Below are 18,898 nucleotides of genomic sequence, written 5' to 3'. Positions count from 1 at the left end.
CCTGATGACGGGGAATATTCACAAGCATGTAAATCCATGCCAGACCCCATGCTGGAGAATGAGGGCTTACTTGGTCTCAATAAATTCTGAGAAAGCCTTTGATCGAGTGGAATGGAGCTACATGGGAAAGGTCTTGCAGAAGATGGGGTTTGGTAGCAACTTTAGGCAAGGATCTTAGCCCTCTATAATGACCCGGTGGCCAAGGTGGCAGTGAACGGCACTACATCAGCCCCTTTCCGCCTGTCCAGTGAAATAGGCAATGCTGTTCCATTTCCCCCTTGATACATGCCCTTACGATGGAGCCCTTGGCAATTGCAGTTAGGGAAAACCAAAAGATTACAGGAATTCAGTGTGGGGTCCTTGATTTTAAACTTTCTCTGTTTGAAAACGACATCCTATATTATTTAACAGATATAGAAAAAGCTCTGCATGGACTTGTTTCTCAAAAATGTTTGGTCGCTTCTCAGACCTGAAATTAAACATCCCCAAGTCTAACATAATGCCCATTGGAGCCAACGACTCCGCAACCAGAGATAATTGATTGTTGCCCAGTGCCCAAAATTGATTGTTACCCTGTGCCCAAAATGGATTGTTGCCCTGTGCCCAAAATTGATTGCTGCCCTGTGCCCAAAATGGATTGTACCTACAATTGATTGTTGCCCTGTGCCCAAAATTGATTGTGCCTTAAATTGATTGCTGCCAGTGCCCAAAATTGATTGTTGCCCTGTGCCCAAAATTGATTGTTGCCCTGTGCCCAAAATTGATTGCTGCCCAGTGCCCAAAATTGAGTGTGCCTGTAATTGATTGTTGCCTTCAACTGATGGTTACCAGTCCCATGCCTGATTTCCCCAATACCAACCATTGCTGTTTCTCGTGCACCTCATCACGCATCATAGCCAACATTGCAACCCCTCCCTCTGCCCTCATCCACCCTACGCCCTTCCTTCCATCCTTCTCCACCAAACCCACAAAATCTAAACCCATCACACACTCGACACGCCCTCAAACCACTAACTCTAGAAACCAAATACTAGGTGTCTGCTCCAGATACCCACCTCAAACCTCACAAGCCAACAGTGAAAATCAACAAGCCACAGACCGCCTCAAACTGACCGCCAAGTCAACTAGTCTCTGCATACCCAAAACGAAACCTACTTCCACCACCAAGAAAACAGCCAAAAGTCAAAACGTGATCTCAACCCCCTTGCCACGCCCGGACCTACAATGTGCATTGATCAATGCTAGATCCCTCCATGCTCACGCTACAGAAATCCATGACCTCATAACCAACCTCGACCTTGACCTCCTTGCCATCACTGAAACCTGGCTCCACAATGCCGCCGGCCCTGCAATCTCCCTAGCTATCCCATTAGGATACTCCATCCTTAGACAAGACAGAACACTAACCACAGGCGGGGGAGTATCCCTTATAGTCAAGGATCACCTAGATATAAGACAACTTTCCTCCGAACTCGGGGAGAACGTCGACTCCCTAACCGCCAAGATCTCACTATCTCCTAACACCACCATTACCTTTAATCTAGTATACCGCCACCAGGTCCCATATCAGACTTCCAGGACAACCTTACACATCTGTTAGCTGAAAACCCCAAGACTACTACCAAAATTATCCTTCTAGGAGACCTTAACCTGGGGCTCCACGACCAGAAAGACAGACCCTCCACAACACTAGCTCAAGCACTCCTAGAATTGGGCTTTCAACAAAAAATACTCTCTCCCACTCACTGCAAAGGACGTACACTTGACTGGGTAGCAGACCACAACTGTGGTGTCAACATCAGCTCCATCATACCTACCCCACGGTCCGACCACTTTCTTATTCACTTCCTCATCCCCACACCCACTAACGCAGTAAAAAAACTCAGTCCAGCACCTCCAGCCATGGCCAGAAGCGCCAAGAATCTTACTAAAGAAAGAATCTCCCCCTACCTAGACACCCTCACCACCAACCCCCCGGCCACCTCAGACCCAGCCGCACTGGCGGACATCTATAAAGCCACCATTAGCTCCGCTATAGACATCATCACCCCTCTCCAAAAGAAAAATCCAAAAATATCAAACACTCCAACACCTGGTTCTCAGCAGAACTAAAAGAACTACGTACAAAAAAATGCAAAGCCATGAACATATGGCAAAGCTCTCCCAGCGCCTCTTCACTATCCTCATATAAATCACTGGACACCCAATACAAAAAAGCCATCATAATAGCCAAATCCGCATCCTATAATGATAGAATCTCCAATGCCACCTCAGAATCCAAAGAGCTCTTCGCACACCGGCCACTAAGTCTCAAGAGATTGTCAAGGATCAAGAATGGTGCAACACCATACAGTCCGCCCTCATAAACAAAATTGAGCGCCTTCAAGCAAAAATCCTAGTCCACCACAAAAATCTCACTCAGCACATTTTATCAGCCTCCCACACTGAAACAGTGACTGAGAACAAAAAGATAAATCCCATTACACCATTCAAGTTTAGAGAAGTCTCTGAAATAGAGGTTATTGATATTATTAACAAAATCAAACCTTCCTACTGTAAAGGCAAAGCCTGTCCCGCAAAACTAGTTAAAGACTGCGTAGAAACACTAGCACCATTTCTCAAACTTTCATTAATGCCTCCTTCAACGCTAACTCAGTCCCAACCAGCCTAAAAGAAGCCTGGGTGCGCCCTCTTCTCAAAATACCTACCTTAGATCCTGAAAACGCCAACAACTATAGACCTATCACGACTGTTCCCTTCTTGCTCAAGATTCTGGACATGGTGGCCTACACACAAATCCAGCAGTACCTGGAAGAACACCGCATTCTAGGGAAAAGACAATCAGATTTCCGCCCGGGATACGGGACCGAATCGGCCCTACTAGATCTTAAAATCCAACTCAATGACATTATGGACAAAGGGAAACCAACACTCCTCCTCCTGCTGGACCTCTCCGCGGCCTTTGACCTGGTCAACCATGACATTCTAGGCATGCAACTCAAAAACGAAGCTCACTTCTCGCCGGAAGCCATCTCTTGGGTCACATTCTTCCTCCAGGGTTGACTTATGAAAGTTGTTTCCGACTCAGCAAGCGCTACCCCTATCACAATCCACTGTGGCGTCCCACAAGTTTCTTGCACTGCCCCCCCCCCCTATACAACATCTTCACCCTCCCACTGTTCAATGACCTTGATCGGCATCACATAGCCTACACCAACTATGCTGACGATACACAAGTCCTGCTCCCCCTTACAGCGATCTATGAACAAGATGCCGTGGCACTAACCAAGATCTACACAGCCATCCAAACCTGGATGGCAGCCAACGGCCTCTGCCGAAATGGGGACAAAACAGAGATCCTACTAGTTGGCACCAAAGAAACGCTAAACAAACTCCCGCCGCAATACAAATCATTTAACATTAATAACTCCACCATCACAGTCTCCTCTGCAGTCAAAACTCTAGGAGTATACCCTGACTCTACACTATCCATGACACGGCAGGTCATTGCCATAGCCTTCTCCGCTGCGCTTCCTACTAAGGTAATCAATGCCGTCAAACCCTTCCTATCCACAAAAAACTGTCTGGCTATAGCCAGAGCCAAAGTAGGCACAAAATGGGACTACTGCAATGCCCTCTTCCTGGGCACGTCTGCAAAAAACCTAAACAATGCCCTGAGAGCAGCTCTGAGTATCCCTAAAAGGGAGCACATCTCACAAGCCACAAAAGAGGCCCACTGGCTACCAATAAAAGAACGTATCCTATTCAAATCCATGGCCATCACCCACAGAGGCCTCTCCGCCGACGCCCCGCCCTATCTCTCTGAAAGAATCACCCTCAATACATCCACCAGACCCACCAGGTCGCACTTGACTAACCTGACCTATGTACCCACATTCAAAAGAAGCAAAGCCGGAGGGTCCAGCTTCCGACACCGAGCACCAAAAAATTGGAACGCACTCCTCACTACACTTAGGAACGAAAATTCATACCATGCTTTCCGCAGACTACTCAAAACCACTTTGTTCAACTAACCCTCTCCACCCTCCTGCTCTTCTACTGTATATGACAACTGTATGTACCTATGCTATGCCCGCTGTAATCTATGCACTATGTATGTTATGTAACAAGTAAGACTACTTTCAGCGCCACGATGCCCCTGGGCAGATGTGCGCTATACAAATCCAAATAAATAACTAAATAACTAACCAAATAAATAAATAAATACATAAATAAATAAATAAGAGAACTATCGGTGGGATGAAAATTGAGAACTCAGCTACTCTGTACTTGGGAATTAAAATTCCCATGGACCTCTCAACGCTAGTAGAGTGTAATTTTACTCCCATGTTGGAGAGGATTAGAACAGACCTAATACGCTTGGCCCCCCTAACACTCTCATGGTTTGGGAGAATGGAAACAGTTAAGATGAATGTAGTTCCTCGGTTTCTGTACTTGTTTACTGCTCTTCCGACTCCTCTCCCGGAATCCTTCTTTGCCAAATTAATGCTGATGTTAAACAAATTCATATGGAAAGGGAAGAGGCCTAGAATTAAACTTTCTACTTTAACTTCCCTGACTTCTGGTTTTATTATAAAGCGGCCCATCTATGAGTCATGTTAGAGCACCTTTGAGATGACTTAGGCACATACTGGACTTACATCGAAGACCTATACACCCACCGAAAGAAAGTCAGGGACTTGTTATGGTCCCCATCAAAAGCTATCCCTGATGATATTAGGAAACACCCAACTCTTGAAGTCTTGTATGGAAAAATGGTAAATGCAATAACCGCCTCTCATCCTGGCCATCTCTGCTAAGTTTGGTGTCGGGGTCCCCGCTGTAGGTTGGTGGGAGGGGCTTTCTCTACTCACAAAAATGGTCCGACAAAGGTCTAAAAAGAGCTGGACAACTGTTCACAGAGGACCATTTCATTGAATTAATTCCCCTGTCTGAGATTCTGGGAGCTGTACCCTGACTCTACACTATCCATGACACGGCAGGTCAATGCCATAGCCTCCTCCGCTGCGCTTCCTACTAAGGTACTCAATGCCGTCAAACCCTTCCTATCCACAAAAAACTGTCTGGCTATAGCCAGAGCCACAGTAGGCACCAAATTGGACTACTGCAATGCCCTCTTCCTGGGCACGTCTGCAAAAAACCTAAACAATGCCCTGAGAGCAGCTCTGAGTATCCCTAAAAGGGAGCACATCTCACAAGCCAGAAAAGAGGCCCACTGGCTACCAATAAAAGAACGTATCCTATTTGAATCCATGGCCATCACCCACAGATTCCTCTCCGCCGACGCCCCCATCTCTCTGAAAGTTTGTTGTCGGGGTGCCCGCTGTAGGTTGGTGGGAGGGGCTTTCTCTACTCGCAAAAATGGTCCGACAAAGGTCTAAAAAGAGCTGGATTCATTGAATTAATTCCCCTGTCTGAGATTCTGAGAGCTCATTCGCTGAGTGTATTTGAGTACCTGTGCCTCAAAGGTATTTTGTCTTACCCAAGATGGTACTCCAAGATTTCCAGACCTTTGAGAAAATCTTTAAAGTTTTGGGTGGAACAAACAGGGCGGGCAATTCCAGAAGATACATGGGGTAAAATGTATAAGCTAATGTTCCCTGGTAATCTTTATACCTCGGCGATGGAGCACAATTTCAAAGTACTGCACTGCTGGCATCTACCTCCCCTGAGAATTTCCAAGATGTTCTTGGGATCCTCCCCTTTCTGCCCCAGACTCTGTGGTCGAACTGGTTCTTGGTACCACAGGTGGTGGTCTTGCCCAAAGGTAAAAGTTTACTGGTCTAAAGTCCTCAACTGGATCAAAGACACAGTGGGAATAACCCCCAATCTGGAACGTTTACAAGTTCTTTTGGGCGTCCCAGATGAGGACAGTAATGATCTAAGATTCCCAAAAATGTGTGAAGCTATACTGAGAGCGGGGAGGGTGGACCTAGCCCATAAACAGAAAGGCAACTCTATTCCTTCAAAAAATGACTGGATGTACAAACTCTGGGACATATTCACGTATGAAAAATTGTCGGCTGTGGTTCATGACTGTGTGGAATCGTTTCATGTTGATTGTGGAATTTTTATTTTAAAATGGGGTAGTGACAAACCGAAACACTTACCTCTGACACAATACTCGCTATAAAGTGTAAGGCTTGCCCATAGGCCAGACCAAGTATTGCAGGGGGAGTAACAGGGTATGCAATGAACCGGTGCCACCATTAATTTTCGTTCTTCTGTATTATGTAATAGATCCACTGTTCTGACTGGTAGAATGGTCATTGTGTGTAACTCATTGAGGGAGTTGGACGAGAGGGGTGGGATTTGTTCATGGAAGTTTGGCAATTTTTGCGCTTTAATTCTGTAAAATGTATTTCACAAAAATGTCAATAAACACCTAAGTTAAAAATGAAAAGGTCACCACTTATATTATGCATATGCACAGAGTAGACTGACCTGCGAGTCAAATATCTTCAATGCGCCTACGCTACTCCTATTTTGTTTGTACACCACAGAGCTTTCCGCATTATCGTTGGCAGAGAGGAGGGGGGGCACCATTCAGGTCCTATAACGATAGTAACATGCTGCATTGAAAGGCACAAACTACATAGTTGGCTGACATGTTTGCAAAGGCTACCCGCCATCGTGGGGTCATGTGTTATTAAGACTTCCCCTATGGTGTGGGTGGACTACCCCTGATGTTAGGTATAGCCGTTATCTGCTGGTAACAGCGACGGCCAGGATAGTATATTCGATCACTGCATTCTCTCCCTGCCAAATCTCTTCCTTCTACATTTCCGTAATTTTGGACCGCCTACAGACACGTTGGTCCTCATGTGACTGCCTTGACCTGCACGTTGACACATCACCACTCAGGCCAACTCCTCCTTCGAATCCTTAGTCTGCAGGCTCTAGCTCTGTCATAAATCTTCTCTCCTCATGGCCACCTTCTATCGGCCACCAGGACAGTCCACTCTCTTCCTCTCGGTGTCCGGTCAAAGGGTCGACTACAAAAGGATCGAATGCAATAGGATCGACGCAATAGGGCCAAAAACAAAAGGATCAAATTTCTTTTTTCATTATAAATATTTTTTGGGGTTTTCGTATAGGTAAAAAAGTGGTTTTTACCACAAAAACAGGGGTTGGGGGGGACCCCCCCCCCCCAAAAAAAAAAAATGTACAAACAAAATAATAAATTTTTCGATCCTTTTGTTTTCGGTCCTTTTGAATCGATCCTTTGACCATTCGATCCTTTTGAATCGATCTTTTGACCTATAACCCTTCCTCTCGGAATGGGCTGCACTGGCCTCCTATCTACTCTCTTCCTCCTCTCAACTCCTCCTGCTGGGTGACATCAACATCCAACTGGACTCTCCTGACTCCTCAGGACCCTTCCGCAACCTATGTGATTCTCTCTCCCTCTCTATCTTACCCTCTGGCTCCACTCACACAGCGGGCCACACTTTGGATGCTATCATCTCTACCGACATCCCTCTCTATCCCTCTCAATACCTCTCTCTCCTGGACTGACCAGTTGCTGCTCTCTTCACACTTGAAGCTCTCCTCTCCCCTTGCATCTGCACACCGGCACAACAACTCGGTGTCAAAGTCACCAGACCCATGAAAAGAGTGACATTGGCTGCCTTCGCCTCCACCTACTCTCCGCCTCCTACTCCTGCGGCTGACTACAACTTAACACAGCCCTCGCTAACCTCAATCTCTCTATCTCTTACACCCTTGATATTCTTGCCCCTGTCATGAGGGTCTGACTGAAGACTTCCAATAAGTGCAACTCTTGTTGCAACTCTGATGTGTCTGCCCTTAAACGCAGTGTAGGGCAGCTGACCGGAAATGGAACGCATCAGGCGGTCCCGCTGACAAACTGGCCTGCCACCTCCTTCAAAGGCAATATCGACTATGTATCCACACCAAGAAAAGAGTCTTTATTCAAGCCTGCATCTCAGCGGCATCAAACAACACGGCCAAACCTTTCAAAGTCTGTAAGGAACTGGCCAATCCTCTTCTGTCACACCCACCCGGGACCTTTGCTCGGCCCTGGCTGCACACTTCACTACAAAAACCCAAGACATCCTCTCCTCTCTCACTTCCACACCACAACATACGCCAACACCTCTGGAACCTCTCTTTGCCCCTCAACTACTTCTCCTCTCCTCTCTCGATCCCGTCACACCTGATGAGGTTGCCAGACAAGTCCAGTCTATGAAGGCTTCATCCAAACAGGTGGACCCCTGCCCCTCCAAAACCATTGAGGGCAACATTGACTCTCTCTCACTCCAGTCTTGGCTGATCTCTGCAATCTCTCTTTTGCCACTGGAGTTTTCCCAACTTCTCTTAAGCACTCCCTTGTGCACGCTCTGCTTGAGAAACCCTCTGCCGACCCCTCCATTCCTGCAAGCTACCGCCCTATCACTATCACCCCTTTCCTGGGCACACTCCTAGAGAAGCTGGCTATACCTCAGCTCACCCACCACACTTAATCTTCTGGTTGCCTCCATGACCACCAGTCTGGCTTTAGAGCATCCACAGGCACGGCAACTGCTCTTCTGAACACCTGTGAAGACATGCTCTCAAATCTCGACACGAACACCTCCTCTGTCCTCATTCTTCTTGACCTCTCCTCTGCCTTTGACACGGTAAACCACAATATCCCGATCGCACGTCTCCGTGGCACCCTGGGAATCACAGATCAGGCTCTGCGATGGTTAACCTCCTTCCTTTCTGACTGCCCATAACAGGTGGAACTTGGGTCCTTTCTCTCTACTATCACTCTTTCAACCTGTGGAGTTCCCCAGGGCTCCAGCCTATCCCCCTGGTTCTTCAACATCTACATGGCTGCCATGGCATGCGAGATTGCCACTTTCATCTCTAACTTCCAGTGTTATTCGGATCACATGCAACTCTCCTTCAGGCTACCCTCAGCCACCTCCTCTACCTCGCTCCTATCTGACTGGCTGTCCGCAATACAGTCATGGTGTGCTGCAAACAACCTTTGCCTCAAAGCCAGTAAGACTGAGATTGTTTGCATCAGGATTCCTGCTCCTGCTTTCCCACTCTCACTCTGGCTGGCCTCCCTTGGCCCTGTGCCTACACCCACCTGTGAGGCAAAAAACCTAGGGGTCCTCTTTGATTCCACACTCTCCGTCTCCGCTCACATTTCGGATATCTCTAAAAAGTCCAACTACCAGCTGCACCTCCTCAGAGGTACTCTTCCTTTTCTCACCTTCCCCCAGTGGCTCACTGTCTACAGAGCCCTGGTTCTCTCTAGGCTGGACTACTGTAACAGCCTTTTTCTCAACCTCTCTGCCTCTGCTTTGCGCCCCTCTGCAACTTATTCAGAACAGAACTGCAAGACTTATCCTTGGCCTCAAGCCCTGGGACCACATCTCTCCGGCGCTGAAATCCCTCCACTGGCTCCTGGTGGCTGCTGGGATCAAGTTCAAGACCCTCTGCATTGTCTACAAGGCTCTCTGGGACCTACCTATCTGCAACAATGCCAACCTAAATACGGTCTCTCCCGAGCCCACCACTCATCTATCTCCAACCTTCTGCGAGTGAGCCGGTTCTCCAAGCAGAGATTTGGAGGGAGATCTTTATCCTCAGCAGGGGTTTTCCTCTGGAATATCCTCCCTGCCGCCCTCCGTCTTGAGCCTGATCTCCCTTAAGTTCCAGAAACTCTGTAAGACATTCCTCTTCTCCTCTTCCTTCTCTCTCCCTCTACCCTGCTAACCTCTCTCTCTGCGCTATCCCTCTCTCCCCCCTTTTCCACACAGCTTGCCAGTCGGCCGCTGGGTGTGCCTCAGAGTCTCACAGGTCCCTAGCACCCCTGCCACTTCTCTCGCGCTTGCCACCGGGCCTGCACTTGCCTCATTACTACTGCACTTGGTCAATCACCCATGAGAATGGCATTCTCTCAGCACTTACCCAGTTTCTGACTACAGGGCACACTTGGATTCCCCCCACCCTGACCTTTCCTGTACCGTCTGTGCACTTGCACGAACTGAACGTTCCGTGCCTGAAGATTGTCTATCTATCTTCCCTGTCTCCCATCCTTGCATGGTTGCTCCACAATGCACTTGGAAAAACTGCAGAACCGTCGCCAGGCCTATTTGCTGTTATCTACACTGTTAATTGTATTATATGCACTTACTCTGCCTGTGCAGACTTGCATCATTCAGAAATTCAATGGCTCTGAATGACTGTTGTTTTTCCACTTGGTCAAGGAATCAACTGATTCCCTGTGAACCCCTGAATCCCATAGTTATATTCAAAAGCACCCAACCAATCCAAAATATCAAGTTTCACATCATACATACTCACTGCTTCTTTGGGCATGCAAGGCCTCTTTGGACTGGAAGACCTAGAGGACTCTGGGATAGAAACATTTTCAAGAGACAATGGGCCTCATTACGAGGTTGGAGGTAGCCATGACGCAATTAACGCCATGGCTGCCTCCAAAATCGTACCGACTCCGGTCTGGTGGAAGGACAATTACCGGTCCATTCCGAGGTCGGGGGAACCGGTAATTCCCCATTCACCGCAGCCATTCCCCATTCCCATTTGAGCCCCCATAGGGCTCAATGGGAAGGGGGAAGGCGGCAATAACGGTACTGCAAATTGCGGTACCGTTATTGACCCCGGTATCCCTTTGTGGGTCCCGTCCTGAAAGCCTGGTAAAACCAGGCATTAGGGAAGGACCCGCAAAGGGAACTCGTAGTACGGCGGTAAGGGATTAACGGCACCGGGGCCCTTACCGGTGCCGGTAATCCCTTACCACCCACCTCGTAATGAGGCCCAATGTCTTCATTTCGAGAGCATGTTGCATTTCTAGTTCCCTGAGTTGGATGTCTTGATGTTTGGTTTCAGCCTGGACTTGTAATCTTTTGAACTCTAACTCAAGTCTCATTTTTTCAAGAGACACACATTCTGGACTCAGTGATGGACCTTGTGGGGTCCCAGTGGATACTGGTTGAGGCAAAAGGACAGGTTGGGGCATAGAGGGACTCTCTTCAAGAGACTCCTCTCCCTCCTCTGACTCTTCTAATACATTAGAGTTAGACTCTGAATCATCATCCTCATTATAATTTTCCACATTTCCTGGGTTAGTAGGTGTTATAGGCCCACTATCCATATTTTGATTTTCGAACAATCTTGTAATCAATTCATTTTTCTTTCCTTTAACAAGGAGATTCCTGACTTTACACATTTCTTTCAGTTGATCTACTGTTAAAATGATCAGGGCTTCCTGCTTGAAGTTATCCATATTTGGCATGTTACAATTGCTATTCTAGTAGAGCTTTAGGCTTGTGAAGGTTTTTAGTTGAACACAAATCAGAGAAATTTCTCAATGTAACAACTCTACAATAGATCCTCACTGCTTGCCACCAGTGTTAGGTAATGATTTGGGGTAGTACCCTTTGGGTGCACTACAACAACCTCAGCCTCCTGGCAATAAGGATCCAAGCTTTGGTATAAGTCTGAACTACACAGGTTGGTAGTGTGGCCTAACAGCCAGGCTTATCTCAAGAGGGGTCAGTGTGAGCAGTAGTGGAGTTACACAGCGATTCACAGTGACAAGTATTCAAATAAACACTGATACTCAAGGTTTCTTGATAAAACAATTATTAATGTATTTACCAGTCGTTTAAACAAGCCTTCTTCAGAAGGAGCAATATAAAAGCAACATTCAAACACACTTCAGAAATACACACTCTTAGGTTTCTCAGAATCAGTAAAGATCCATTGGGGATGGCACACAGCCAGTTCCTACGCCCTCAGGTGACTTAAATAGCTAGGACACTGTGGACATTAATATATTACTGTACATTTAGAATAGGCTTTGAGAGTGTCAAAGAAAATGACTATTAGAACAAACAAGAGATCACAAATATTCTTTGAGCAGGCAAATACGTTTGCCCCGCCCCCCCATTGAATAACAGAGGAGAGAAGAGTCATTCAGAGAACTAGGCTAAGCCAATGTCAAAGGCAAAAGTCTATGTGGCTGAAGCACTTCTTGAAGGTGAAGAAAAGTCTTTGCACAATGTTTTTAGAAGCCTTTGGTTAATGTTAAATGATATTTGTACCGCGCACTATCACCACAGTGAGAGGTAAATTCTCTCAGACTTTACAGTACCTTTAGGTTGAAGAAAAGATGGAGCTGATGACCTCTGTTTCGGTGCAGCTCTGCAGATCCTGTTGTTCCTGGGCCTCAGTCATGGGGACAAGAGGGAGGACTTCTGGGGACTCGTGCACCACAATGGGATGGTCACCGACCACAGCCGGCAATCTTCAAACAAGTGGCACTTCGGTGTTTCGACTCCTTGCGTCTATCGCAAACAGCACCACTGCGGTTTCTGGCTGTCGAGATGGGCTTTCCTTGCTTCTGGGGTTCTGCACTCTGTTGAGGGGGCTCAGGCTTGGTCAGTCCTGCTTCCTGGGAGTCTGGAGGATCTTCCTGGAGCTTTTGGCCAACTTAAAAGCAACACACACAAACTGGTGTTCCTCTCCCTGGTTATTCGGTTCCAGCAGCGACTGCGATGGAAATTCAACCAGCTCCGAGAAGGATGTCCAGGTGGCTTACTTTGGAGTTGATTGGTCCCACCAACTCAAGGGGAGAAGTCGTCTTTGCAGGGCTTCTCTGTCGAGGCGAACTTGGAACTTCAGCACAGCAGCAGGGCTTCACCGGGTAAACCAACAGTCCAGGAGTTGCAGCAGGCTTTCTCTTCAAGTTCTTCTTCGGATTCCTTCATCCAGTGGTCGACTCTGCCTTCCAAGCCATAAAGCCTCACCTTTTATGCAGCTTGCTCTCATTCATTCCAGCCTAGCTGTCAGTCACCCAGCAGGGTGGATGTTCTTGCCGGACAGCCAGGCGGCCAATCACCTAGGAGTGCATTCCTGTCTCCTAGGAGACTAAGCACAGGTAGTTTCGGGCCCCTCCCTCAATTCCTGCCCTCACCAGACATACTGGAGCCAGAGGCGGGTTTCACTCGTGAAGCCCGCCTAAGACAAAATGAACAAAGGGACCAAACCTGGTTTGACGCGCAGAGTAAATCTCAAGAAGGACCAAAACAACAAGAAATGGCAAAAAAAGATGACCGGGTCATTTTGACAAAAATGGCACCCATGGGTGCTTTACTGTGGCTGCAAACGCAGCCTGCGGTAAAAACACAACACAGTAGTAAAAAGTAACCACTGCCACCAGCCATTCATTGTGTAAGGGGTAACTTAAAAAATGTTAAATGAGAAGCTAGAGAAAGGGGCTACTAAGCAACACCTCCATCACCCTATTGTAAGATAGTGTGTGTTGGGTCTAGAAAGTTACAATGTAAAGTAAAAACAATTTCACTTTACTGCTCTGGGAAACAGTAGTTAATCCCAGAGTAAGGTATTTAAACCTTGGGAAATCTAAAATACTTCCCTGTAACACTGCACTGAGGGTGCTGTGTGACACAATGCAAAAAGATGCCTATGGAGTTTGTCAGACTCCAAAAAAGCAGAGTTCAAATCACAGAAAAAATACATGAGAGAGTGGGAAAAGGTCTCACTCTCTCCAGCTAAAAAATTAAAAAGTCCCACAGTCCAGCAAAAGTGCTGGGGGTCTCTAAGGTAGAGAGGAATTAGCACATTTCTGAGAATTCTCCCTAACAGTACTGCACCAAATCTTGCCTAACACTCATGAATAAAGAATACATAGCAGTACAACATTACACAACCACGGGAGGTGGCAAGGCTCAACAGAAGCAATACTCTTACCTCTGGAACAGACTCGCCTCAGGCGAACAGGTTGCGAAGCAGGGCCTGGCCGACTCTGGACTCCTCTCTAGAATCCCTGTCAACGCAGTAGAACTTTGTGAAGGTGTGTGTGGGCCTCCATGTAGCAACACTGCAGATGTCCTGTGTAACAGGTGGGGGCATCCCGCCATCAATAAATTGGTAATACTTCTAATTTTCTATGAGGTACTAGTTTGGAAAGTTGGCGGAAGTAAGTCTGCCTTTAAGACCCATCCATAGTCTAAGATCAGGTAAACGTGGTTATAAACAGAAATAAAGTGAGCTATGACACATATTGGTAATGGTAGCCTTATTCAATTGGCTGTGCCATTGGCTTTATTCCTTTTTTGGATGGCAGTTATAAAACATTGTGGTATTGTGTAAACCTATATCAACTGTTTAGCCAAAGTTTTTTTCTAAAAATACTATGAAACAAACAGAGTCAAGACACCGCAATTGTGTACTTAATAATTGAAATGGAGAGCAGTGTAAAACATCACTTGTCATGGTTAAGAACAAGAGCACATGCAGGCATAAACAAATAGTGCAACATGAAAGGAAATGTTCATAAATGTGTCCTCAATGAAAGACCTAATTAAGGTCTAGCTACAGGTTTCCCTGTATGTACACAATAGTACTTAGATTCATGTAATTCAAATATTGAGTTTGTTTTGTATTTATTGCTCACAGAGCTAACATACATCATCATGCGTTGTATAACTTACAGATAATAACACCATTGAACATGTAGCATGTCTGTGTCTTCTTCATTATAACGAGGAAGAATGAGACATAGGAGTAAGAATGAAGACTGATGACTAGGAGGGATGACTGAGTTGAGGAGGTGTGAAGAGGAAAAAATGAAAATATATGAATAAAGACTGGTGACTAAGGTAACCACCTCAACTGAGGAATGAGAGGGAGTTGTGAGGGGGAGAAATGAGAATGTCACAAAATGGATGTTGTACTCCAGGTCAGATTAAAATGATCAGTGTGAAAATATATAAACAACGTCTGCATAGAGTGCATATTTGAAATGCTGCAGAAGCAGTCCTACCTGAGACTCTGGAACAGTGCTGGCAAAACTGACAAAGGGTCCAGCAAATATATGCTTCACATGGAGGTCCAATAGATCTAAAATGACAGCAATCATATAAAACTACAATGCTGACTCAGCAGAATATTCTTCTCTATTACAGGACGAGCTTAAGTTACCAACCATTACATTATTAACAACGGAGGCATCTCAAAAATAAATATATACAAGTACACTTCAGTTTAAAAGGCAGCCAGTGCAGGCAAATCCATTTGCACAGGTAAGATTGACCAGTTTTATAGTTGATGGCATGTATAGCCTAAAAGCCAACTCCTGCCATTAATCTGAAGCCAACGCCTGCTTCCGACCTCTCATGCGCTGGCCATACTTTACTTTTATCCCTCTAAACGGAAACAAGTCTTGATCCCAGAGGAGGAGGCTGTCAATAGTATACAGATGGTTACTTCAGGTATTAGGCTGGACTTCGGTAAATGGCGAAGGAATGTTGGCTTTAACAAATTAGCTCTCCCTTTACTTTACCAAGGTATGGTAGTTACAGTAACCAGGCAGGGGTCAGGTAATAAGAAAGGTAGTTGTTTATTCTCCTTAATGCAATTTTCTGTAGAAATTCATCAAACAGTGGATACGTTACAAGACACCCATCGGACCACACATCCTCAAAGTTCTATTTGTCACCCCTGCAACACATACCTCACTTGCGGCACACAACAAACACACTGCATTCCACTTTCCATTTCCGTGCAGTATACTACACACTTCTTTCTGTTTAAAACTGAATAGGACATAGGTAATCTCACTCATACTCTAGGTAAGCTAAGCCCAACTTAATTCGTTGAACCATGATTCACTGCATGCTTCACACTGTGGGTGCAGAATTTTTGTTTTTTATATATAAACACAGTGCTTCCTGAACCAGACAGTATCACTGTTTAAAGTGCCAGAGCAACTAGAGCCTATGATTGGTTGGTGCAGAAATTGCATAGACCATAAATAAGGCTTTGCAGCTACAAAGCAAGACCCTGCTCAAAACAAAGCTACGCCCGGTATAGAAATAAATTAATATCAGCCGTGGAAAAAAAACTTAAATTGCTCTAAGCAAGGAAGAGATGTTTTGTGGATTGGTAGTTACTGGGCAGTTAATGCTTAGGTATTACTGGTAGGATCCACATGAAATGAAGAGAATATGTCCTATAGACAGTAAAGGAGGAGATCTGCAGTCATGAAATAAGACTCCACTAATAAACATGGTTAAAAGTTGTTCCGTTATGAAGTGTGAAGTCCAAATTTAGCTAATGTGATGAGTTGCATGAACTCTCCATCTTAGTATGTGAGGGGGGTGCAGTTAGGGACTGGGTTGGTCCGGCCACTACCTGATGTGTCTCCCCAAGATTGGAAGGAGTAGGATCCAACAGGCCTACCACGCCCACAAAGATACTGTATCACACCATTAGGGATCCTTTCCTCAAAGCCATTAAGAAGCATACCATCAGGGATTACCATAAAAACCATGGTACAAATAATGTATGCATACTTTTATGGAAATTGTGACTCTCCACTATCCAGAGGGTGTCCGAAGTAGACTTTGTAACAAACTCCCCACAGTACTGCTTTACCATAGCTAGAGGTTAATCCAGAGACAGGGTTTACCTAGAGGATTGGAGGAAGAGTCGGAAGATTCGAAGTAAGCGTCTTGTTGGCCCCTGCATTGTTAAGATGGATTTCTATAATCAACCCTGGTTGGCAGATTTTAGGATGCCAGCACAGTTATGGTGAACAGGGAAACCTAGAGTTTAACCAAAACCCAATCAAGGTAGTGTGGGGAGAAGTCAAGGCGTCTCAGGAGAGTATGAGCATCGTCAGGGGCCCTCAATGAGTCCACACAGAATAACACCGAATAATTCAGCTTAGACAGTCAGTTATAAAAATACATGTATTTATTTAGGCCTTTAGAACACACCAAGAACAAAATCGAACAGGTAGTAATAATACACAAAACCATATAAGGAACAAGTTACTTACCTGTAACTGTTGTTCTCCAGCATGGGTCTGGCATGGATTCACATGCTCATGAATATTCCTTGTCGTCAGTCTGGGAATCCTAGGTAAAAGAAAAAAAAAACTCAGTTTCGTTTCTGAACTATATTTCTCCTATAAACCAATCACTGAGCTCTGGGTCATACTGCACCCAGCCAATGATGGCCCTCCACCTAAGCCCCTCCTCTGGCAGCCATCTTCAGATTTGGTAGCAGGTAAGGTAGCAGTAGGACCAAGAGCCACAGAGGGGTAGGCGGGAGGGTTCACATGTGAATCCATGCCAGACCCAGGCTGGAGAACAACAGTTGAAGGTAAGTAACTTGTTCCTTCTCCAGAATGGGGTCTGGCATAGATTCACATGCTCAGGAATAAAGAATACATGGCACTACATACATGCACAACCACTGGCGGTGGTAAGGCTCAACAGAAGCAATCTCTTACCTCCTCACCACGCTCACCTTCAAGCGAACAGGTTGCGCAGCACTTCCTGGCCGACTCTGGACTCCTCTCTGGAATCCTGTTGATGCAGTAGAATATTGTGAAGGTGTGCATCGACCTCCATGTAGCAGCCTGCAGATGTCCAGCAGAGGCACACCAGACAGGAACGCCGTTGCGGAAGTGATCGCTCTGGTAGAATGGGCTCTCGGACGGCCAGGCAACGGTCGGTTTGCCAACCGGTGACAATGGGTGATGCAGCCGGAGAGCCACCTGGAAATGGAAGCCTTGGACAGGGCCCTCCCATGGTTCATAGGACCAAAGTTCACAAAAAGCTGATCATTTTTCCGGAACATCTTCATGCGGGCCACATAAAACTTCAGCGCTCGAGCCACATCCGGCGAGGGCAAAGTCCTTTCAGCCGGGGACGAAGCATCGGAAAAAACACAGGTAACACTAAAGGTTCATTGAGATGAAAGTCTAACGGAACCATGAGCATGAAGGAGGGGTGCATCCGCAGCACCACTCACCCTCATCTCGTGGAAAGTCAAATAAGGTGGTTTGCAGGACAGGGGCTGGATCTCAGCCACTCTTCTTGCCGAGGTGATGGCCATGAGAAAAGCTGTCTTCCACAAGAGAAACTTCTGCAGAGCTGAATGGATAGGTTGGAATGGGGCCCCCATGAACGTAGTCAGCACCACGTTGAGCTCCCACGCTGGGGCCGCACCCTTCACCGGCGGGAACGAGCGGAACAGTCCCTTTATAAATTCCTTGACCAGACGGTGCGACCACAAGGAGGATCATCCTGGAGATCTGGTGTAGCGGGAAATAGCTGCTGGATGCACCTTGATGGAGGTGTGCGCCAGCCCCGATTTAGCCAAAGATAGTAAATACGGAAGCACCTGAGGGGCCATGACCCTCAGAGGGTTGATCTTCTGTGAATGGCACAAGGTCGCAAAGCGTTTCCATTTGTGTCCCTAGCACTTCAAAGTCGACGACGCCCTGGCCTTGGCGAGTACCTCCCTGCAGTCCCCCGGAAGCTTGTAACCACTCAACTCTAATGCTGCAGGAGCCAGGCCTTCAGGTTCAGCGATCCTGGTTCATGGTGCAGAATTGCGCCTCCTTCCCTTGCGAGAAGATCTGTGTTAGGTAGAGATTTGGGGTAGTACCCTTTGAGTGCACTACAACAACCTCAGCCTCGTGGCAATAGGTACCCAACCTTTGGTAGAAGTCTGAACTACACAGGTTGGTAGTGTGGCTGAGCAGCCAGGCATATCTCAAGAGGAGTCAATGTGAGCAGTTGTGGAGTTATACAGAGATTCACAGTGACAAGTATTCAAATAAACACTGATCCTCAAGGTTTCTTGATAAAACGATTATTAATTTATTAACCAGCCAGTTAACAAGCCTTCTTCAGAAGGAAGCAATATAAAAGCAACACTCAGATACACGTCAGAAATACACACTCTTAGGTTTCTCAGAATTAGCAAATACCCATTGGGGATGGCACACAGACACTTCCTACACCCTCAGGTGACTTAAATAACTAGGACACTGTCAACATTAATATTTTAC

The 18,898-nt window shown here is 46.4% G+C and overlaps 1 protein-coding gene across 1 annotated transcript in view; it reads right to left on the bottom strand.

Annotated features, from left to right (window-relative positions):
* The window catches only part of LOC138515798 (probable E3 ubiquitin-protein ligase HERC6), a 2,700,520-nt gene that overhangs the window by 2,112,527 nt on the left and 569,095 nt on the right, over window positions 1-18,898 (bottom strand). The window contains exon 8 of the mRNA XM_069630524.1: window positions 14,855-14,931. Within this exon, the coding sequence (XP_069486625.1) occupies window positions 14,855-14,931 (77 nt within the window). The remainder of the gene's footprint in view (window positions 1-14,854; window positions 14,932-18,898) is intronic.

This window comes from Ambystoma mexicanum, chromosome 6q (assembly GCF_040938575.1).
Source record: "Ambystoma mexicanum isolate Mex_15411 chromosome 6q, UKY_AmexF1_1, whole genome shotgun sequence".
Lineage (NCBI taxonomy): Eukaryota > Metazoa > Chordata > Amphibia > Caudata > Ambystomatidae > Ambystoma > Ambystoma mexicanum.
The sequence above is the reverse complement of the archived record's forward strand: the minus strand, read 5'-3'. Positions and strand labels throughout refer to the sequence as shown.